The sequence below is a fragment of the Suricata suricatta genome, chromosome 13 (genome assembly GCF_006229205.1).
Source record: "Suricata suricatta isolate VVHF042 chromosome 13, meerkat_22Aug2017_6uvM2_HiC, whole genome shotgun sequence".
Lineage (NCBI taxonomy): Eukaryota > Metazoa > Chordata > Mammalia > Carnivora > Herpestidae > Suricata > Suricata suricatta.
The window spans coordinates 37,455,371-37,475,964 of NC_043712.1; the positions used below are offsets into that span (position 1 = coordinate 37,455,371).

The 20,594-nt window shown below is 39.3% G+C and overlaps 1 protein-coding gene across 1 annotated transcript in view; it reads right to left on the bottom strand.

The window, feature by feature from the left end:
* Window positions 1-20,594, bottom strand: part of NFX1 (nuclear transcription factor, X-box binding 1) — a 72,552-nt gene that overhangs the window by 14,948 nt on the left and 37,010 nt on the right. The window contains exons 10-15 of the mRNA XM_029920060.1: window positions 17,311-17,408; window positions 14,199-14,229; window positions 9,711-9,790; window positions 8,187-8,295; window positions 3,570-3,689; window positions 1,380-1,459 (exon numbers count right to left, since the gene is read on the bottom strand). Of these exons, the coding sequence (XP_029775920.1) occupies window positions 1,380-1,459; window positions 3,570-3,689; window positions 8,187-8,295; window positions 9,711-9,790; window positions 14,199-14,229; window positions 17,311-17,408 (518 nt within the window). The remainder of the gene's footprint in view (window positions 1-1,379; window positions 1,460-3,569; window positions 3,690-8,186; window positions 8,296-9,710; window positions 9,791-14,198; window positions 14,230-17,310; window positions 17,409-20,594) is intronic.

A 20,594-nucleotide genomic window follows, 5' to 3' on the forward strand; every position in this document is an offset into this window, starting at 1 on the left:
CATCAAGATGAGATACTGAAAGCATGTTTGTCATAGATATCAAGAGTTTCCAAAAATGTTGTTGAACGTGTTATGAAATAAAAGACACGTTACACAACAGTATAATCTTAAGAGTATGAGAAAGTGTGTATCACACATGCCTTACAGTCTATACATAAGAATGTGAAGAATATTTATTTCTGGGTTGTAGAATGTATGTTCTTAGTTGTCTACAATGAATATGCAGTTTTTAAAATAAAGAATTTTTAAAAGTGTTTCAAAGGGTCTATAGTTAATAGTGCCAAATAAGCTTACAAGTTGAGAATGAAAATGAATTTCCTTCATGGTAATGGCACTACAAAGGTATAGGTAAGCCTGGAGGAGAGTGTCTTGACCTAGTGGCCAGGATAGGAAGCTGCACAGGGCACAGAGGAAGAGTGGCAGCCGGTGGAGAGACAAACCACTCCTGGGATCCTCTTAATGTTAACACTTTTATGCAGGCTAGCAACCTTTCTCATGCTGGTGAACCTGCAAGTTGTCTCTGAAACACAGCCTGTGTTCTCAAGGCCAACTGACTGAGTTTACTTAACTGCAACCAGAGTAAAAATGAAGGCAAAAGAGACTCAGTATACTACCTATTGTATGGTTTCATTTATGTGGCATTCTGGAAAAGGCAAAACTACTGTGGCAGGTAATAGATCATTGACTGCTGGGACCTGGAGATAGGGGGAAATTGACTATAGAGAGGCATGAAGGAGGTGTGCCTGGCTGGCTCAATCAGTAGAGCATGTGACTCTTGATCTCAAGTTCATGAGTTTAAGCCCCACATTGGGTGTAGAGATAATAAAAAAAAAATTAAAAAAAAAGAGGGGGATGAAGGAATATTTGGGGGTGAATAAATATTCTACATCTTGATTGTGGTGGTGGTTACATGGCTATATGAACGTTTTCACAAAACTCAAGGACCTGTACACTTAAAAGAGTAAAATTTTATTTTATGCAAATTATACCTTAATTAACTAATTAAAATGTTTATTTTATTTATTTTTGAAAGAGAGAGAGAGCGTGAGAGCACATGAGCAGGGAGGGGCAGAGAGAGAGGGAGAAAGAGAATCCAAAGTAGGCTCTGTGCTACCAGCATAGAGACTGACATGGGGCTTGAACTCACACACTGTAAGATCATGACCTGAGCTGAAGTCACTCGCCTAATCAACTGAGCCATGCAGGCACCCCAAATTATACCTTCATTTAAAAAAAAAGAAAAGAAAAAAGTGGCAACAGCAAACCTCTGCTTCTTAGAGTGTATTTCTATTTTGAGAAACAATGAGACTAACAACTCTAAAAGTAATTCACCATGAATCTCTAGCTGGAACAATGAATACTTGGGAGAGAAAACTTACCTCATGTTTGCCCATGCACCACTTCTGAGTTAGGAAAGTACAAGGGGGACACTTCTCTTCACTGTGACAAGAATGATACACTGTTAAGAGAAAAAGAAAATTAGGAATTATGTCTAACTAGGAATAATACTTAAATAAAGCCACACAAATTAATATATATATTTTTAACGGTATAGGACAAGGAACTTTTTTAAGTTTAAAAGTTGGGAATACTTTTTAAAATAGTCACAGGAAAGTAAAAAGTAGGTGGCTTTATTTTCAAGTGCTGATGGGTGAGCATGTGTAAGAGAAAGTGCACTGAGGTGAGACAGACACACCAAACCCAGAAGCAGAGGAGGAGGCAGCTCTCCCGCTCACCTCCGGCAGCACAGCCCCTGGTCTGTCCATTCTACTCATACTTCTGGCCCTATCTTACACGGCTCAAATATCTCTCTGTGCTCATTCCATCTGACATGCTCCCCTGATTCCTTTCAATTTCCTTGCTGCCTGTAAGAGGCAGTTTGTCCTAACTCATCTCCTCCAACAAAGCCTGCTTGGGCTGACCACACCCTGCCCAGGGCTCTCTTAAACTCCCTAACGTTGATGGCTTGCTGCCATTATCTGGCCCATCTTCACGAAATGGTTGGTTGTGTCATGTGCATGTAACTACCATCCTCTTCCTCTTTGGAAGAACAGAAGAATCTCGAGATCATGGGCTCCTTTTTTCTTCCTCTGAACCGCTCTCTGTGTCTGATATCATGGTGGGTATACAACTAACTTTCAAGGAAAGTTTAAAGAATGCTGAATAAAAGCAGGCTAAAACAACACACCTCATCAATGGTTAAGTTCTTACTATGGACATTACCTACCAGGATTTGGACTTCATCTGTGACATTTGCAAGTGAGTGTGAAGAAGGGAGTGGGTGAGTATTGGCTCGGGCATTTACTTCATCTGGTGTGAACACCGAAGTAAGCTGAGAGGGCCCTCCAAAGGTTCCCAGGCAAGGAGGGACGTTTTACTTCATGAGGAATTTACTTCTCTTTCACTCTATTAAAATACTCAAAAAACTGAGAAGTGTTGTCTATCTGTCAGTCTGAATCATATGGCTTACTTTAAGTACCAAATCTGGTGACTTCAGTTATTTCAGGTTTGCCTCTGGGACTGGGTAAAATGAAATGATGAGGCTACTATGGTCCTAGAGGAAAGCTAGTGACTAAACTGGATAGAAAATGGGTGATATTAAGTAACTATTGGCTGGATGTCCACAGAAGTTTATGAGAAAAGAATTGGAAATAACTGTCCAGCAACATGAGACTAAGTTATGGCCCATCCATATAACAGCACACTCCATTAACCACTACAAATCTATATTGTAGAAAAATATTCACTCATAAGAAGAGAGATTAAAATTACATTAAGAGGGAAAATTCCACTAAAATAAATTCAGTAGGATCACACTTTGATTTTATGAAAAAAAAAAAAAAAATCCAAATATCTATTTTGCCCATGGAAAAAGCCCTGAGAATACATATTAAGGTGTTAAAAGGTAATGTAATCGATGATTTAATTTCAGTCTTTTGACTTCATCTTTTTTTTTTCTTTTTTAATGTTTGTTTATTTATTCTGAGAGAGAGAGAGAGAGAGAGAGCATGCACATGAGTGGGGGAGAGGCAGAGAGAGAGAGAATCCTAAGCAGGCTCTGCACTGTCAATGCAGAGTCCCTACATGGGGCTCAAACTCACAACTGTGAGATCATGATCTGAACTGAAATCAAGAGTTGGATGCTTAACCAACCAAGCCACTCAGGCACCCCTCTTTCTTTCCTTTTATACAGTAAACATATATTACTTCTTTAACAACAGCAACTACAAAAAAAAGTTACCTTCAATTTTGCAAAAAGATGTTTGACTTTGAAATATAAATCAAAATTGGAGGCAACAAGAAGAGTTCCTGAAAGACAAGATCAACTGGAGATTCTCCCAGCCTTTCAGGTGTGTTTGATATCCACAGAGTAAAAAAATGGAGGGCACTGCTGATTCCCAGCTTGGCCCAGATCACAGACCCACCTTCACAGAAGCAGCCCATGAGAACAGGGAACAGGGGAGGCTATCACAACATGACCTCAGAGTAGTAAAGACTGTCATGCAACATTCTAAATGACACAGTGTGAGACAGGCTGTGAGGTGGGGAGGCAAGGAATTGGGACCCACCTGGATGGTCACATTCATGGACTCTGGCACAGGTCTGGGTACACTCAGGGGGTCTGGTGCCACAGGGAACTGGAGGGTAGATCACTGATGCACCACAGTGGCAGGTTAATTCATCAAAACCTGGCGGAGCAGCAATGAAACAAAACAACCTTTCATGATGTGCACATACATATTTACACAGACAACATACATACATATATATATACATACATACATATACACACACACACACACACACACACACACACATATTTTTTTAGCCTGCATTATATATTTTAGGGAACTGCTTTTTTCAAAAAACATTTTCATTTTATTAAACCTGAGCTGCTGGCAACGGAGCAGACAGACATGAAGCATTTCATTTTTACTTGTAACAAACTGTAAGTCCTTGCGTAACCCAGGACATTTTTTAAATATATTTTATAAACAACAGATCTATAGACCATCTCTTCTGAGAAAACAATAAACTTCTGCTAAAGACACAGCTTTTTATTTTTTCAAACTCCTTTAGTTGGGAAAATGGATAGAGATTATGAGAGCCACAGGTAATTAACAAACATACAAAAATCTATGTTTGAATATAAACCTCAGAGAGCCACTGAAGTCATTCAAAAAAATTCTTGTTTAATCTTGTAATCAACACCTATTGTATGAGAAATTTGAAGTTGAGGGGCACCTGGGTGGCTCAGTTGGTTAAGCAACCAACTTTGGCTCAGTTCATGAACTCACAGTTTGTGGGTTCGAGCCTCACGTTGGGCTCTGTGCTGACACTCAAAGCCTGGAGCCTGCTTCGGATTCTGTGTCTTCCTCTCCCTCTTTCCCTCCCCCATTCACAGTCTGTCCATCTCTCTCTCAAAAATAAATACACATACATAAGGAAAATTAAAAAAAAAAAGAAATTTAAAGTTGAAATGAAGCACAGAGCTACATCTGAGTTCATTACACACAGTTCACAAACCAAATCAAAATGAGGGCTCACAATGGACAGCTCTGACAAGCAGCCCACCTTGTCAAGAGGTCTAACTCCTAAATCCTAAGAGGAGTCAGTTCTCCAACTCTGAGTCACAGCAAAGGCCAGGCCTGTGGCCATGGTTCTCAACTATGTCACCAAGAGTCAGGAAGCCCAGGGCTCTCAGGATTCTACCACCCACTGCTCCTGCCCAGTCAGTACTGTCTTCAGCAAACCTGTCAGAAGCTATAAAATGTGGTGGAAAGAGTCCTGTATATACAGTCAGGAGACAGGCTTCTGGTCCCAGACCTACTACTTACTTGCTCAGTGGCTGTGGGCTGGTAATTTAACATCTCTGAGCTTTCCACTCGTCAAATGGGGATACCAAATTTTGACCTATCCATTTAACAAGCTAATATATGTGAAACAGGTAAAGGGCAAGGGGCTATGTAAGTTGTTTTCATGGAATCCACATGTGTGATTTATATCAAAGCACTGACTCAACTCCTTTTTGAAATGAAGTAGGCCTAGCATTCTATCAAAGACATGCTGGGAAGTCTTAATCGTGGTCAATCTTTTAACGCAGCAGTTCTCAAAGTGTGCTCTGTTGACCCGTAGGGGTCTCTGAGTTCTTCAGGGAGTCCATAAGGCCAAAATTATTTTCATAATCAGACTAAGGTATTATTTTGTGCCCCACTATGTTGACATTTACACTGATGGTGCAAAACCAAGAGTTGGTAAAACTCCCAGGGTCTTAGCTCAAATCAAGGCAGTAGAACCAATCTGTAATCACTGTAGTTTTCATTGCCACAATAAAAAAGTCCTTGATGAAGCAGTAAAGAAAAAGACAGCTTAATCCTTAAATACATGTCTTTTCTATAATCTGTGAAACAAAGCACTTTCATTGTACACTAAAACATATAGGTTTGTTGTTTTAAAAATCTATTTGTTTATTTTATGGTGAGCCTGGGTGGCTCAGCTGGTTAAGCATCTGACTTCAGCTCAAGTCATGGTCTCACAGTTCATGAGATCAAACCTTGCATTGGGCTGTCTGCTGCCACCACAGAGCCTGCTTCGAATCCTCTGTTCCCCCCTCTGCCTCTCCCTTGTGCTCGCTTGCTCTCTCTCTCTCCCTCTCAAAAATAAACATTTTTTAAAAATATGGTTATTAAAAATAAACTAATATCAACATGCACTTCGGCAGCACATATACTAAAAAAACAAACTAATATGGGATAGGAAACCATCAAAATCCTAGAGGAGATAACAGGTAGCGCCCTCTTTGACCTTGGCCAGAGCAACTTTTTTCCTAGACATGTGACCAAAGGCAAGGGAAATGAAAGTGAACATGAACTATTGAGACTTCATAAAGATAAATAGCTTCTTTTTGCACAGCAAAAGAAACAATCAACAAAACTAAAAAGGCAACCGATGGAATGGGAGAAGACACTGGCAAACAACATACCTGATAAATGGTTAGTATCCAAAATCTATAGAGAACTTACCAATTCAACACCCAAAAAACAAATAACCCAGTTAAGAAACGGGGCAGAAGACATGAATAGACATTTCTCCAGAGAAGACATCCAGATGGCTAACAGACATAAGAATGGATGCTCAATATCACTCATCATCAGGGAAATACAAATCAAAACCACAATGAAATACCACCTCATACTTGTCAGAATGGCTAAAATTAGTAATACAGGAAACAGCAGGTGTTGACAAGGATTCAAAGAAAGGGGAACTCTCTTGATTGTTGGTGGGGATGCAAATTGGTGCAGCCACTCTGGAGAAGCAGTGTGGAGGTTCCTCACAAAACTAGAAACAAACTATGCTACCAGGGTTACTGGAAGGGTTGTGGGACGGGGGATGGGCTAACTGGGTAAGGGACATTAAGGCATCTACTCCTGAAATCATTGCACTATATGCTAACTAACTTGGATGTAAATTTTTTAAAAAATTAAACAAAATTAAAAAAAAAGTCACTGTCAATTAAAAAAAAAAGGACTACCCACCATCCAGCAATTGTACTAGAAGGTATTTACCCAAAGAATATAAAAATACAAATTTGAAGGGGAATATGCACACCAATATTTATAGCAGCATTATCAACAATAGCCAAACTATGGAGGGCACCCAAATGTCCAGTGACTAATGAATGGATAAAGAGGATGTGAAATAGATATACAATGGAGTATTACTCAGCCATCAAAAGGAATGAAACCTTGCCACTTGCAACGACATGGATGGAGCTAGAATGTATGTACTATTTGAGATCAATCAGACAAAGACAAATACTCTATGATTTCACTTGTATATGTAATTTAAGAAACAAGACAGGTGAACATATGGAAAGGGAGGTGGGGGAAGTAGAGAGGCAAAGAAACCACAAGAGACTTTTAAAGACAGAGAACAAACTAAAAGTTGATGGAGGTAGGTAGGTGGGAGATGGGCTAGATGAGTGATAGGTATTAAGGAGGACACTTGTAATGAGCACTGGGTGTTGTATGTAAGTGATGAATTGTTGAATTCTACTCCTGAAACTGATATTGCATGACATATTAACTAAAATTTGAATTAAAAAAAACTAATATTTTTAAATTCCTCATTTTAATTTCCAATATGATAAATATAGATATAATTCACATGGAAAGAGCTCTTTGAGGGCCCTTGATAATTTTAAGAATGTAAGTAAGTCCTAAGATGAAAAAGTTTACAAATTGCTCCTAATAATACAGAGAAGGAAGACTGCTGAGGACAGAATTTGGGTCACTGACATTTAAGAGTAATCCATTTGGGGTGCTTGGGTGGTTCAGTTGGTTAAGCGTCTTGGCTGTGGCTCCGGTCATGATCTCACAGTTTGTGGGTTCAAGCCTTGTGTCAGGCTCTGTGCTGACAGCTAACTCAGAGCCTGGAGACTGCTTCAGATTCTGTATCTCCCTCTCTCTCTGACCCTCCCCTGCTCGCACTGTCTCTCAATAAATAAATAAAATAAACAAATAAATAAATAGTGATCCATTAATGAACTGGATTTCGTTTTAGAATTGTTGCTTATATCCCAAGTTTTGTACATTCAGGGATAACAATGCAGCAAGAGAATAACTTTTTTTTTAAGTCACAACATATCTGAAATACTTAGGCTTAGTTGAGTAACCCATGGCAAACTAAGCAAATCAGTCCCTCAAAATACATTATGCCTGAACTTCTAGAAAACTCTTTAAAAAGTTTTTTTAAAGTTAATTTATTTATTTTGAGAGAGAGAGAGAGAGAGAGAGAGGGAAAGAGAGAATTCCAAGGAGGCTCTGGCTATCAGTGCAGAACCTGATGTAGGGCTCAATCTTACCCACTGCAGGAATATGACCTGAGCCAAAATCAAGAGTTGGATGCTTAATGGACTGAACGACTCAGGCGCCCCTAGAAAATTCTTTAATTAGTCAATCAATGAATCAATCAATTAATTTTTGAGGCAGCACAGGGGAGGTGCAGAGAGTGAGAGATAATCTTAAGCAGGATCCACACCCAATGCAGAGCCCAACATGGGGCTTGATCTCACAACTGTGAGATCACGACCTGAGCCAAAATCAAGAGTTGGACACTTAACCAACTGAGACACCCAGTGATCCCTAGAAAACTCTTTAAAAAAAGCATACAGCAAAGACACTCACTGGCTTGCCAGCATGACTGGCAGTTCCCACGATGACAGGGTTCTTCACATCTATGAAGGCCACAGCGGAGTTTCCTCCCACAAATCAAAGGACACTTGTGCTCCTTATCCTAGGAAGAGATTCATATTTGTTTGCAAAATTATCTACATTTTATATTTTCCACAAACAACAAAATTAATAAAAAAAGCTTTCCACAGTTATGGTGAAATGATGTCTGAGACTAGCTACAAAAGAACGAGAAGGAGTAGGTGGGGATGTGGATGAAACAAGATTAGTCATGAGCTGATCACTACTGAAGCTAGACATTGCATATATGGGAATCATATTAATCTTTCTGCTTTTGTTTATGTTTGAAATTTTCTTTTTTTAATTTTAATTTTTTTTAATGTTTTTATTTATTTTTGAGACACAGAGAGACACAGCATGAGCGGGGGAGGAGCAGAGAGAGAGAGAGAGAGAGAGAGAGAGAGAGAGACAGACAGAATCGGAAGCAGGCTCCAGGCTCTGAGCTGTCAGCACAGGGCCCGATGCGGGGCTCGAACCCACGAACGTGAGATCATGACGTGAGTCGAAGTCGGAGGCTTAGCTGACTGAGCCATCCAGGCGCCCCATGTTTGAAATTTTCAATAACAGGAAAAACTCTTTATGTCTTCAAATACTGACTCATAAATAAGTCTTTTTTTTTTTTTAGTGTTTATTTTTGCAAGCGAGCGAGCGAGCAGGGTAGGGGCAGAGAGAGAAGGAGACAGATGATCTGAAACGGGCTTTGTGACAGCAGCAAGTCTGATGCAGGGCTCGAAGTCATGAACCGCGAGATCATGACCTGAACTAAAGTCAGATGCTAAACTGATTGAGCCACCCAGGTGCCCCTATAAATAAGTCTTAATACATTGTATGATTTTGTCATTCTTCATCTTATAATATGTAAAACTTTAAAAATAACAGTTATGTATATGACATACATACATTAAGTATGTTACGTGCACTACTCTGCTAATGGTACTATGTGATCTTGTTTGTACAGACAAACACACGCACAACATGGTAAAACATTACTGTCAGGTAGTACTGTCTTTATTTAGTTCCATATAAGTGAATACTTCAGATAACTGAAAATTGCTCCTTTCAAAAATGCCCCATTCATTTTGCCTACTGACCTCATCCAAGTTGTATATGAAACCCAGTGCCCGAATTGCTAAGACCAGCCTAGTCTAGTCAGTCTGCGTGTTGGGACAACACATAATCTCCTCCAGAGGACTCTATGCTCATCTGATGGTCTTAGGCTCTGGAGCCTGAGGGCTTCTGTCTTCTTTCTCTTCCCCCATTCTGCCACTGGCTGACTTCTTAACTTGGCTAAGGCCTAAAATGTCCAGGCCTGTCTCTCTGGGCAGCTCTTTCACTGCTGCTCAGGGGCCTCTCCCAGTGATATCTGAATCTGAGCTGCATTCCTGATGGCTGAGGTTTCTAGATATTTAGCCCCTGGATGAATGCAATCTGATTGTACCTAATGACAGGTCCACTTACCACACAGCATATCTCATTACATTTATGTCGTCCACATAACCGTTTCTTGTTACATCGCTTATCACACATAAATGTTGCATCTGTTGTGGCCAATTAAAAAGAAAAAAGGCAAAGGAGATGAACATTCATTCAACAAATATTTGAATGACTGCAAGCTGAAGAAACACATAAGTAATAATGTAAATAAATTAGTTATGGTAAAAATACATATTAAAATAAGGTATGCTAAAATTTTTCACCTGTCAGATTGTTAAAAAAAAAAAAAAGACAATATGGTATGGGTGAAGGTGTAGAAAACAAGGCACACTCTGTGGATGGGAGTATAAACTTTTGGCACACATATGTATCTATCAAAAATTTAAATGGTAATTCTACCTTAAGTAATCATTCCTACACATATACTTTTGAAAATATATTTTTGGGGTGCCTGGGTGGCTCAGTCGGTTGAGCGGCCGGCTTCGGCTCAGGTCAGATCTCACGTTTGTGGGTTCGGGCCCCGCGTCAGGCTCTGTGCAGACAGCAAGCTCAGAGCCTGGAGCCTGCTTCGGATTCTGTGTCTCCCTCTCTATGCCCCTCCCCCTCTCATGCTCTATCTCTCTCTGTACCCAAAATAAATAAAACATTAAAAAAAAAATTTAAAAAAATGTTAATTAGGGATGTTATAAAAATATATATATATTTTAATATATTTTGTTGTACAAACAACAAAAGAAGAAACACAAATCAGTGCTTGATCAAAACTGAAAGATTTTGTGTAACAAGGATACCATTAAGAAAGTGAAAAGATAGCCCACATAATGGGAGAAAATATTTGCAAATCATCTATCTATAAGGGTCTAAGATCAAAAATACATAAAGAATTCTTACAACTCAACAAGAAGAGAACCCAATTAAAAGACAGACAAAGGACTTAAACAGACTCTTTTTCCAAAGAAGATTACAAATGGCAAAGTACATTTAAAAATGTTCAACATCACTAGGGAAATGCAAATCAAAAGCATAAGGACATATCACTTCATATCTACTTAGGATAGCTTTAAGAAAAAAAAAAACCATGAGACAAAAACAAAAACAAAAAATAAATGTCAGAGAGGATGTGGAAAAAGCAAAACCCTTATACACTGATGGGAATGTAAAATGATGTAGGTGCTACAGAAAACTGCTGTGGCAGTTCTTCAAAAACATGCACACAATTCCAGCAATTCCACTTGTAGGTATGTATCCAAAAAATTTTAAACTGGTATTTAAACAAAAACTTGTAAACAAATGTTCACAGTAGCACTAATCAAAATATCCAAAAGACTGAAACAACCCAAATGTCATGAACAAATTGTGATATATCTACACAATGAAATATTATTCAGTCATAAAGAGGAATGAAGTAGTGATATGTGCTTCACATGGATGAATCTTGAAAACATGCTAAGTGAAAGAAGCCAGGCATAAAAAGGTTATGTATTATATGATTCCATTTATGTGAAATACTTAGAATAGGTAAATCCATAGCAGATTAATGGTTCCTCAGGGCCTGAGGGGGGAGTGACTGGGGAGTAAAAAGTTAATAAATACAGGGTTTCTCCCTTATATGATGAAAATGTTCTAGAACTAGATAGAGGTGATAGTTGCACAACACTGTGAATCGCTACATGCCAATGAATTGTACATTTTAAATAAATGTTTGAGAGAGAGCGAGTGCACATGAAAGTGAGCAGGGAAAGGGTAGTGAGAGAGTTAGAGAATCTCAAGCAGGCTCTACACTATCAGCACAAAGCCTGACATGGGGCTTGCTCTCATGAAGCATGAAATCATGACCTGAGCTGAAATCAAGAGTCGGATGCTTAACCGACTGACTACTTAGGCACCCCTGAACTGTATACTTTAAAATGACCCATTCTATGTTATGTGAATTTTACCTCAATTTTTAAAAATAGGCTAGGTACTGAAGTGTTTATGAGTAAAATAATGTTTGAGATTTATTTTCAAAGTACTTCAGTGAAAATAAAAAGGAGGGAAGGGAGGGATGGATGAAACAAGATAGGCAAAGTGCTGATTACTGATGAGGGGTGACAGGTGCATAGTGGTTTGTTACATTAATCTTTCTACTCTCACATATGGTTAAAATTTTTCATCATGAAGTTTTAAAAAGTGGGACAAGATGGATACAGCATTATTCAAAATGGGGAAAAACTGGAGACAAACTAAATGGCCACCAAAAGGGCAATAGTGAACTACATTGTGGCATACCCACGTATCGAATATGGTGCAAGAGGGAGAGCTATATATGCTGACATAGAAAAATGTCTTTGAGGGGTGCCTGGGTGGCTCAGGTGGTTAAGCGTCTGACTTAAGCTCAGGTCATGATCTCACGGTTTGTGGGTTCGAGCCCTGCATCAGGCTCTGAGCTGTCAGCGCTGTTTCTGATTCTGTGTCTCTCTCTCTGCCCCTCCCCTGCTCATGCTCTGTTCTTCTCTGTCTCTCAAAAAAATAAAAGTTAAAAAAAATGTCTTTGATATATTACCAAGAGAAAAAAAAAAACAAGTCGCAAATAGTATGTCTGGTATAAACCTAAGTTTACGAGAGAAAATAAAACTAACGGGCATGTGTATACACCTATATGAATACAGAAAAAGATCTGGACCCAAATCCAATAAACTAGTAAGAGTTTCATCCGGAAAGGGGAACTAGAAGGGGAAAAATCAAGATAGGGTGTATTGTCACTTTTTCCTTTATAGTGTTTTTATTCCTTTTTTTTTTTTTTTAACTTTAAAAGTGTATTGATGTAATTTTTTCAAATTATATACATTTTAAAATATTTTTTAAATGTTCATTTATTTTTGAGACAGAGACAGAGCTTGAGGCAGGTAGGGACAGAGAGAGACAGACAGACACACAGAATCTGAAGAAGGCTCCAGGCTCTGAACTGTCAGCACACAGCCCGATGCGGGGCTTGAATGCACAAACCATGAGATCATGACCTGAGCTGAAGTTGGACACTTAACCAACTGAGCCACCCAGGTGCCCCTCAAATTATATATATATATTTTAATTTTTTTTAATGTTTTATTTATTTTTGATACAGAGAGACAGAGCATAGAGGGGGAGGGGCAGAGAGAGAAGGAGACACAGAACTGGAAGCAGGCTCCAGGCTCTGAGCTAGCTGTCAGCACAGAGCCCGACGTGGGGCTCGAACCCACTAACGTGAGATATGACCTGAGCCGAAGTCAGAGGCTTAACTGACTGAGCCACGCAGGCGCCCCGTCAAATTATATTTTTAATAACCAAAATTTTGACTGTGGTTTTAAGGCAGATACTTCTGATTACCTCTCAAACAACCACTTGCCACCTTCTTAAGGCTAACAGAACCTTAATTTTGTTCAGAAACTAGGTACCCATGTGCTTCTCAGTTTCAGGGGTGAATACAAAATAGTCTAGCCTGTTAACTCCATTTCTCTTGCTGACGGTGGGTTTAGGCAGGAACATGTGATACAAAGTGTACTGAGGTCCTCTAAGGATGGTTTTCCTTGCTCTTAAGAAGGGAAGGAAGCTTAAGAACTCTTTCTTTCCTTTAGATATTGCTGGGTAAGATGCTGGTATGATGACTTGCTGTAGCTAACTTACAGCCATGAGTGGGAAACCAAGAAGATCAGAGAAGTTGGGAGTCCTGGAATTAGGAGTTTGGAATTAACCAACCCTGGACTTGTGTTCCTCCATACTTCCTATTATGTGAGAGAGTAAAGCCCCTTATTGCTGAAGTTACTTTTCCTTGGGTTTTTGAATACCCAGAGACAAAAGCATCCTAACCTAAACAGCTTTCTTCCTGGCCAGAATAAGAGCTTTTTTTGGGGACACATTTAACTCCTATCATTTTTCCAAAAACGGTTTTAAGGTGTTAAGCCACCTTAAAGTGATGGTTAGCAACAGACAGAATCATAATAGTGTGGGAAGTCGGGGTCAAGGACAAAATATCGTAGGCCTCCAGGTTAAGAAGGCTTGCTGGCTGAGTACGTGTTCTAGGTATCCAACAATCATATTAAGCCTTAAGGGAATCGAGCATCAGAGTCAGTATGTAGAAAGTTTGGTGCATTAGGTACTATACTCCTCCATCCCCACTACCATCATTTTATTATGAAACTTTTCAAACATATAAAAGTTGAAGCCACTTTACAGTGAATATCCATATGTCCACTACTGAGATTCTACCATTACTTTTTCACCAGTCTTTCTATCCACCTATGAATTTATCTTGATATTTGATGCTTTTTAAAGTAAGCTACAGATATGAATATTCTTACCCTTTTTTTAGCACTTCGTTAGCTAGAATTCAATTTATGATTTTTCCTTTTCTTTTGAGGTAAAAGAAAATGAAATACATAAATCTTTAGTGTGCCTTTGCTGAATTATGACAAATATATAACACAACTCCCGACCAAGAAACAGAATAATGACTTTTACCCCAGGAAGTTCCCTCATGCCCCTTCCCAGTCATACCTTCACTTTTGAGACTGGTACATGGAAGCTCCTATGGAAAAAGGAAAACAAACAAAAAACCAACAGTAACTCCTTTAGGAACAAATGAAACAATACCACTACAGTATAATGCTATTTAACATGTACATCCTAAATACCCTACACTACTCTGCAGTCACTTACTCACCAACCTCACCTTTCTGGAGCTAGGTTAGCCCAGTCTCTATATTAATATGCTTCACTCACAGTGGAGCTCCTGACATTTCATGCAAATATAATTGTAACAATCTTTGCGGCCTGGCCTCCTAATTTAAAATAGAGTTTCAGAATTATAAAATCTGAATGGAAAGAGGGATTGCTAAAGGTATATAAAGCAAAGAAAAATAATTATCTGGCAAAGGTAGACAGAAAAAGTCACAAAGAGCAGAAAAATGAAAATATGTAATATCTGGTTCCAGAGGCAAACAGCTCAACACACTTAAGAGCAGCCTGACACTGCAGAAATGCAGCAAAGTAGAATATAGTAGTCCTCCAGCATTCAGTTATTACTTAGGTGATTATATATGAATGACCCCAAAGATCTATCACATGTAACTTGTGAGGCATGATCCCAAATAAAATGTGTGGAGAGAATGCTGAGTGGGGAGCAAGTCAGTCACCTGGGGGAGACTGAGTCTGACTGCCAAGCATCTACATTTGAATTTGGTGTGATATCATTTACAGGTTGCTAGGTACTCAGAAACTAGCAAAATGCTAAAACATTTCTTAGTGAAAAGGACTCTGAAAAAAGGGGCAGTTACTAGAGTTGATAGGAGAAGTAAAAAAGTCTAAGAAATGGAAGATTCTTGGCTACAAAGATGTCTTAGACACATTAGTTGGCTGGGTTGGATGATAAGAAAAATTTCCCCGTATGTTCTCTAGAGATATAAAGCAAAGGTGACTCATGAAATTACTTGAGTGAGTGCTCCAATTAATGCAAACACTGGACTGCAGAGAAGAAATGACACACTAGAGTGGTTACCTATAAAAATATAGTATTCCTTGTTAAGAGGTATTAAGATACAGCATACATTTTTCAAAGATTCCCACCAAAGTGATTAAAAGAAAACTACCTCTGAAGCTTTAAGAAATAAGTTTTATTTATCTAGAAAACTCATTTCCAATGGAAAAGCCCGTTCCATTACAAAAAACATTTCCTTAAAAAATCTGGCTGAAGAATCTGGTGATGATCATCAGTTTCAAACAGATTTTTCACTTTGTCAAAGGTTTCAATAGAATTAATTCATACTGACAGTGAGTGCCTACATGAACTTTAGAATGAAACTTTTGTTTGTGAAAATTCACTTTATACACAGCTTTTCATGAATACACTCACTACCATGGGATCTGCCATTAGAGGGAGTGAGGACAGAGAGTGAAATGAGAATCAAAAAAGCACAGAGAGAGAACAGGATTGTTGGGGAGAAAGAAGGAAACCAACAGTAGCCATTTCTAGCTCACACAACCCACCCGCTTGTGCTTCTAGGTCACAAACAGCACATCTCGGCATCACTAAATTTGTGATTACTAAATCACAGTAGTTCACAATCTTCAAGGTCCTGTATCTGACATTTAAAATATTTCTACTGCCTCATGTATTCTGGTTAAGGTCCTATATCTGACATTCAAAATATCTCTACTATGTATTCTTGTTTCTTTCAGGGAAAAAACTGCACGCACACACACACCTTTTGCCACATGTAAATTACATTATTTTTACATTTTTACTCTAAAGCTTATCCCGTAAACTAGCTGCCAATCTCTAGACTATATTCTCAGATTCATTTGCAAGTTAGCTGCTACCCAGACCCTGGGCTTGGTAGCAGCTGAATATGCACTGAAAGTGGGTCAGAGAGGACAGATCAATAGTTGCTATGTTCCCGAAGTTGGATTTCTCAAAGACTTCCACAGCAAGGCTCTTGCCTCTGGTTACAAACATAGGAATGAGCATGAATTCCAAAATGGTAAGATGTCCCTGTTATAACAAAAAGTCGGATCAAAACTGCCCAGGGCAGAAAGTAGAAATTGACAAAAACAATTGTATAGTGAAGAATTAACCTTACTGAAAGGGTGGTCTGGCCTTTTGGCATTGGCTTCTGGGAGGCAATCTCTAAGCTCCTGGAATATCATGCTTGCAAGGAGTGTCATTGTCTGCCTGGGGCCCTGGGGCATCGCACAGTCTAAAATGATTTAGGGTACAGGCTGACCATACTGAAAAGTCCTAGGGTGGGGATTGGTTACACCACAAAGGCCAATAATATGCTTTAGGGTGGGGGCTTTGGGTCACACAGTAATGGCAGACCTCCAGTGACACTGGAGATTGAGGTCAGCCACATGGGCAGTCAACCATGCTTACAGAGTGCAGCCTCAGTAAAAACTGAACACCTAGGCTTGGGTGACCTTTCTTGGTTGGCAATACTCCATGCATATCACCACAGAATGATGTTGAGAAAGTAAAGCTGTTCCAGCTCCATAAGGAGAGGACAATTAGAGGCTTCTTTTTTGGTACTTTCTTGGGACTCTGCCCTGCATGTTTCTTCCTTTGGCTGATATTAATCTATATCTTTCCTCTGTAGTAAACTGTAACCATGATTATAACAGCTTTCTATGAGTTCTATAGAGTTCTAGTGAATTATCAAACCATGAGAGTGGTCTTAGAAACACTGGACTTGCAGTTGGTATCAGAAATTAGGGTGGTCTTGTGCATTACTCTAATTTAGCACTTGTCTAAACTCTTGCAATGAGTGTCAGAAATGAGAGTGATCTTATGTACTATGTTCTCTCCAACTTCTTAGCAACAGTGCTCTTGTTCTGTCCTAGCACCTAGCATTATCACACTTGTATTTTGGTAGAGCTATCTGGATACTTGTCTCAGCCCCATCACACTAGCCTCTGAGCCTAGAGTACTACCCACCCCCTGGCCCATACCTACCCTACAACTGACCCATGGTTGCTGCCAGCATATACTGGCTGGGTTCAATGAATCACACATAGGATGATAGGAATAAAATAAGTTATTTTGATTCCTCCCATCCCATAATCACTAATTTAAACGGTACTAGTGGTAACAATGTTAACATTGTTTAGAATTTACCTTTGTTTTGAAAGAGCATCTGCAGGAAATAACTGATGTACGAGAGCATGGTCCACAGTCTCCTTCATGGCAGAGCTTTTCGCAGGTATGAATGAAATCTTTAATAAAAATAAAAAGAGCTAGGAATGAACACTGCAAGTACTCATTTTCAGACTCCCAAGTTCACTAGCCACACTGGTCTTCTACTTCTATTCCCTCCAACTCCAGAATCAGAGTTGAGGGAAGAAGGATGTAGTCAATGCCTCTTCCCCTATCTTCCCTTCATCTGCAGGCTGGGCCTTTTCCGGCAAAGACCCAGGGCCCAGATTAGTCACTGGCATATCCTCTGGAGTGCATGATGCTTTTGTCTAAGTTAAAAAAAAAAAACAGATCTTCTGACTTCTTTCTTTAGGCCTCAAGTCTCGAGTTAGACTTGAATCTCCTTAAAACTGTAGCCATGGATGACTTTACTGAAGTACTCTTAACTCTGAAAATAATCTGGGGGTCATAAACAATCAGAAATCATGATCCATAATCTCAATGACTCAAGCTCTGGGACCATCTGGTGATAAGAGGCCTATCATTCATTCTGCTAAATACGTTTAGGACAAGTCCTATTTCAAAGACCACTCAGAAGTTGGCCACAAGTCTTTTATCTGCTGCTTAAATGATGTATTTTTTTTTCCATACTTTTATTTTCAGCCTAATTTTATCTTTAACTCTAAAGTCTGTTTCCTGAAGATACCACATAGTTGAATCCTCTGCTTTTTAAAAAAATTTGGTTGGACAATCTCTGCTTTTCAAGAGTTTAATCCATACACATCAATGTTATTACAGCTGGATTGTATCTGTCATTTAACTTTTACTTTTCTGTATGCTTCATGACCCTGTTAATCTTATCTTCCTTTACTGCTTTGTTTTGCATTAAGTGAATTGTTTCTAATTTAACATTTTTTCCTTTAATCCTATTTTTCACTATATTTTTGTTTTTTTCTTTCCTTGAGAGTGTGCGTGCACACATGCGAACAGAGGAGGGGCAGAAAAGGAGGGAGAGAGATTCCCAAGCAAGGGCTCAATCCTATGAGCTAGAGATCATGACCTGAACTGAAATCAAGAGTCAGAGGCTCAACCAACTGAGTCACCCAGGTGCCCCATTTCACTGTATTTATTTTTGGTTATTTTCTTAATGGATATTCTAGGGCTTATGATATACATCTTATCAGAATCCACTTCAGATTTATACTAACCTAATTCCAGTGATATAGAAGCCTTACTCCTATGTAGCTCTATACTCTCTTCTCTTTTTTTTTAAATTTATTTTTGAGAGACAGAGAGAGATAGCGTGAGCAGGGGAGGGTCAGAGAGAGAGGGAGATACAGAATCCGAAGCAGGCTCCAGGCTCTGAGCTGTCAGCACAGAACCCGACGCGGGGCTCGAACCCACAATCGTGAGATCATGACCTGAGCTGAAGCCCGACGCTTAACCAACTGAGCCACCCAGGTGCCCCTAATCTCTTCTCTTTTATGCTATTATTGTTATACATTTTATGTCTACATGTTACAAACCCAACAATATGTTGTTATATAATGTAAGTCTATTGAAACTGAGAAAAGAGCAAGCATACATTCATAGTGTGTTATATTCATCATCTTTTTTCCCCTGCATATCTGAGTTACCACCTGCTATCACTTCCTTACTTTAGTACAACTTTGATCCCACCTACTTCCTTTGTGCTCTTATTGTCAGATATATTTCCACATGTTACAAGCCTAACAATACAATGACATATTATCTTATACAACTGCTTTTGAAGTCAGCTGCAAAAAGAATATGCTTTTATGCTGTCTTTATAATTATGCAATTACATTTACTCTTTGATTTTTCATATGGATTTGAATTTACATCTGGGTTTACTTGCTTTCAGTTCTGAAGAACTTCCTTTAGTATTTATTGTGAAGTAGATCTGCTAGCAATAAATTGTTTCCCTTTTTTTCTTTCCTTCCTTCCTTCTTTTCTTTTTTTTTAAAGTAGGCTTAATGGGCACCTGGGTGGCTCAGTTGGTTAAGCCTCCAACTTCGGCTCAGGTCAGATCTCACGCTCGTGGGCTTGAGCCCCGTGTCGGGCTCTGTGCTGACAGCTAGCTCAGAGCCTGGAGTCTGCTTCAGATTCTGTGTGTCTCCTTCTCTCTCTGCCCCTCCCCCTCTCATGCTCTGTCTCTCTCTGTATCAAAAATAAATAAAACATTAAAAAAATTTAAAAAAATAAAGTAGGATTCATGCCCAGCACGGAGCCCAACATGGGTCTTGAACTCACGACCCTGAATTTAAGACCTGAGCTGAGATTGAGTCACATACTTAACTGACTAAGCCACCTGGTGCCCCTTTATTTTCATTTCTGAAAGATAGTTTTGTTGAATAGAAGGTTCTTGGTTGGCAGCTGTTTTTCCCCAGGGCTTTGAATAGGTCATCTCAGTATCTTCTTGTAGTGATGTAGCGTTTTCCATTGTTTCTGATAAGAAGTCTGTTGCTAATGTTACAGGGGTTCCCTTGTATGTGAGGAGTCATATTTCTCTGCTGCTTTCAAGGTTTTCTCCTTGTCCATGGCTTCCTGCTGTTTACTTGTGTCTAGGTGTAAAACTCTGAATTTATCCTATTGCAAGTTGAGCTTCTTGGATATATAGATGAAAGGTTTTCAATAAATTTGAAAAGTTTTCAGTTATTCAAATATTTTTCTGCTTTCCACAATTCTGGTATTCCCATTACATATGTTTGTGTGATTCAAAGTACCTCCATTTCTTTGAAGGACTGTTCACTTTTCTTCATTCTACTTGCTCTCTGTTGGGCATAAACTGCTTAGCAGTCTGATCCAATGGAGTCGGGTAAGGGTAGACTTTGAGGCAAGTCTCTTTCCCTGGTTCTTTCTGCTGGATTAGCTGGCTTACAGTTGAGCTAGCTGCCCTTAAGAGGAGCTATTGTTTTCTCAAGGGTCTTTTGGCCTGAACTTCCCCACACTGTTTCAAATTCAAGTCCTTTCCTTCGGGGAGTACTTTGGAGCTTTTTTATAGACTACCTTTCTCCCTGGGAAAAGTCTCAGTCACTTTTGGTGCTGAGTGGGACGGCAGCCTCTGGTTTGCATGGCTTATTTCTCCCAGTGTAGATCCTCTGCTCTACAAGTGAGCTGGGGTGAAGATGACTGGAGCCCCAATATTCGAATCTGCTGTGACTGGAGTAAAACTTCTGACTTATGGGTTGGGCTGTATGGAAGGGAGCCCCCAAACCTCTCAGCTGTGTTTACCAGAAATTTAG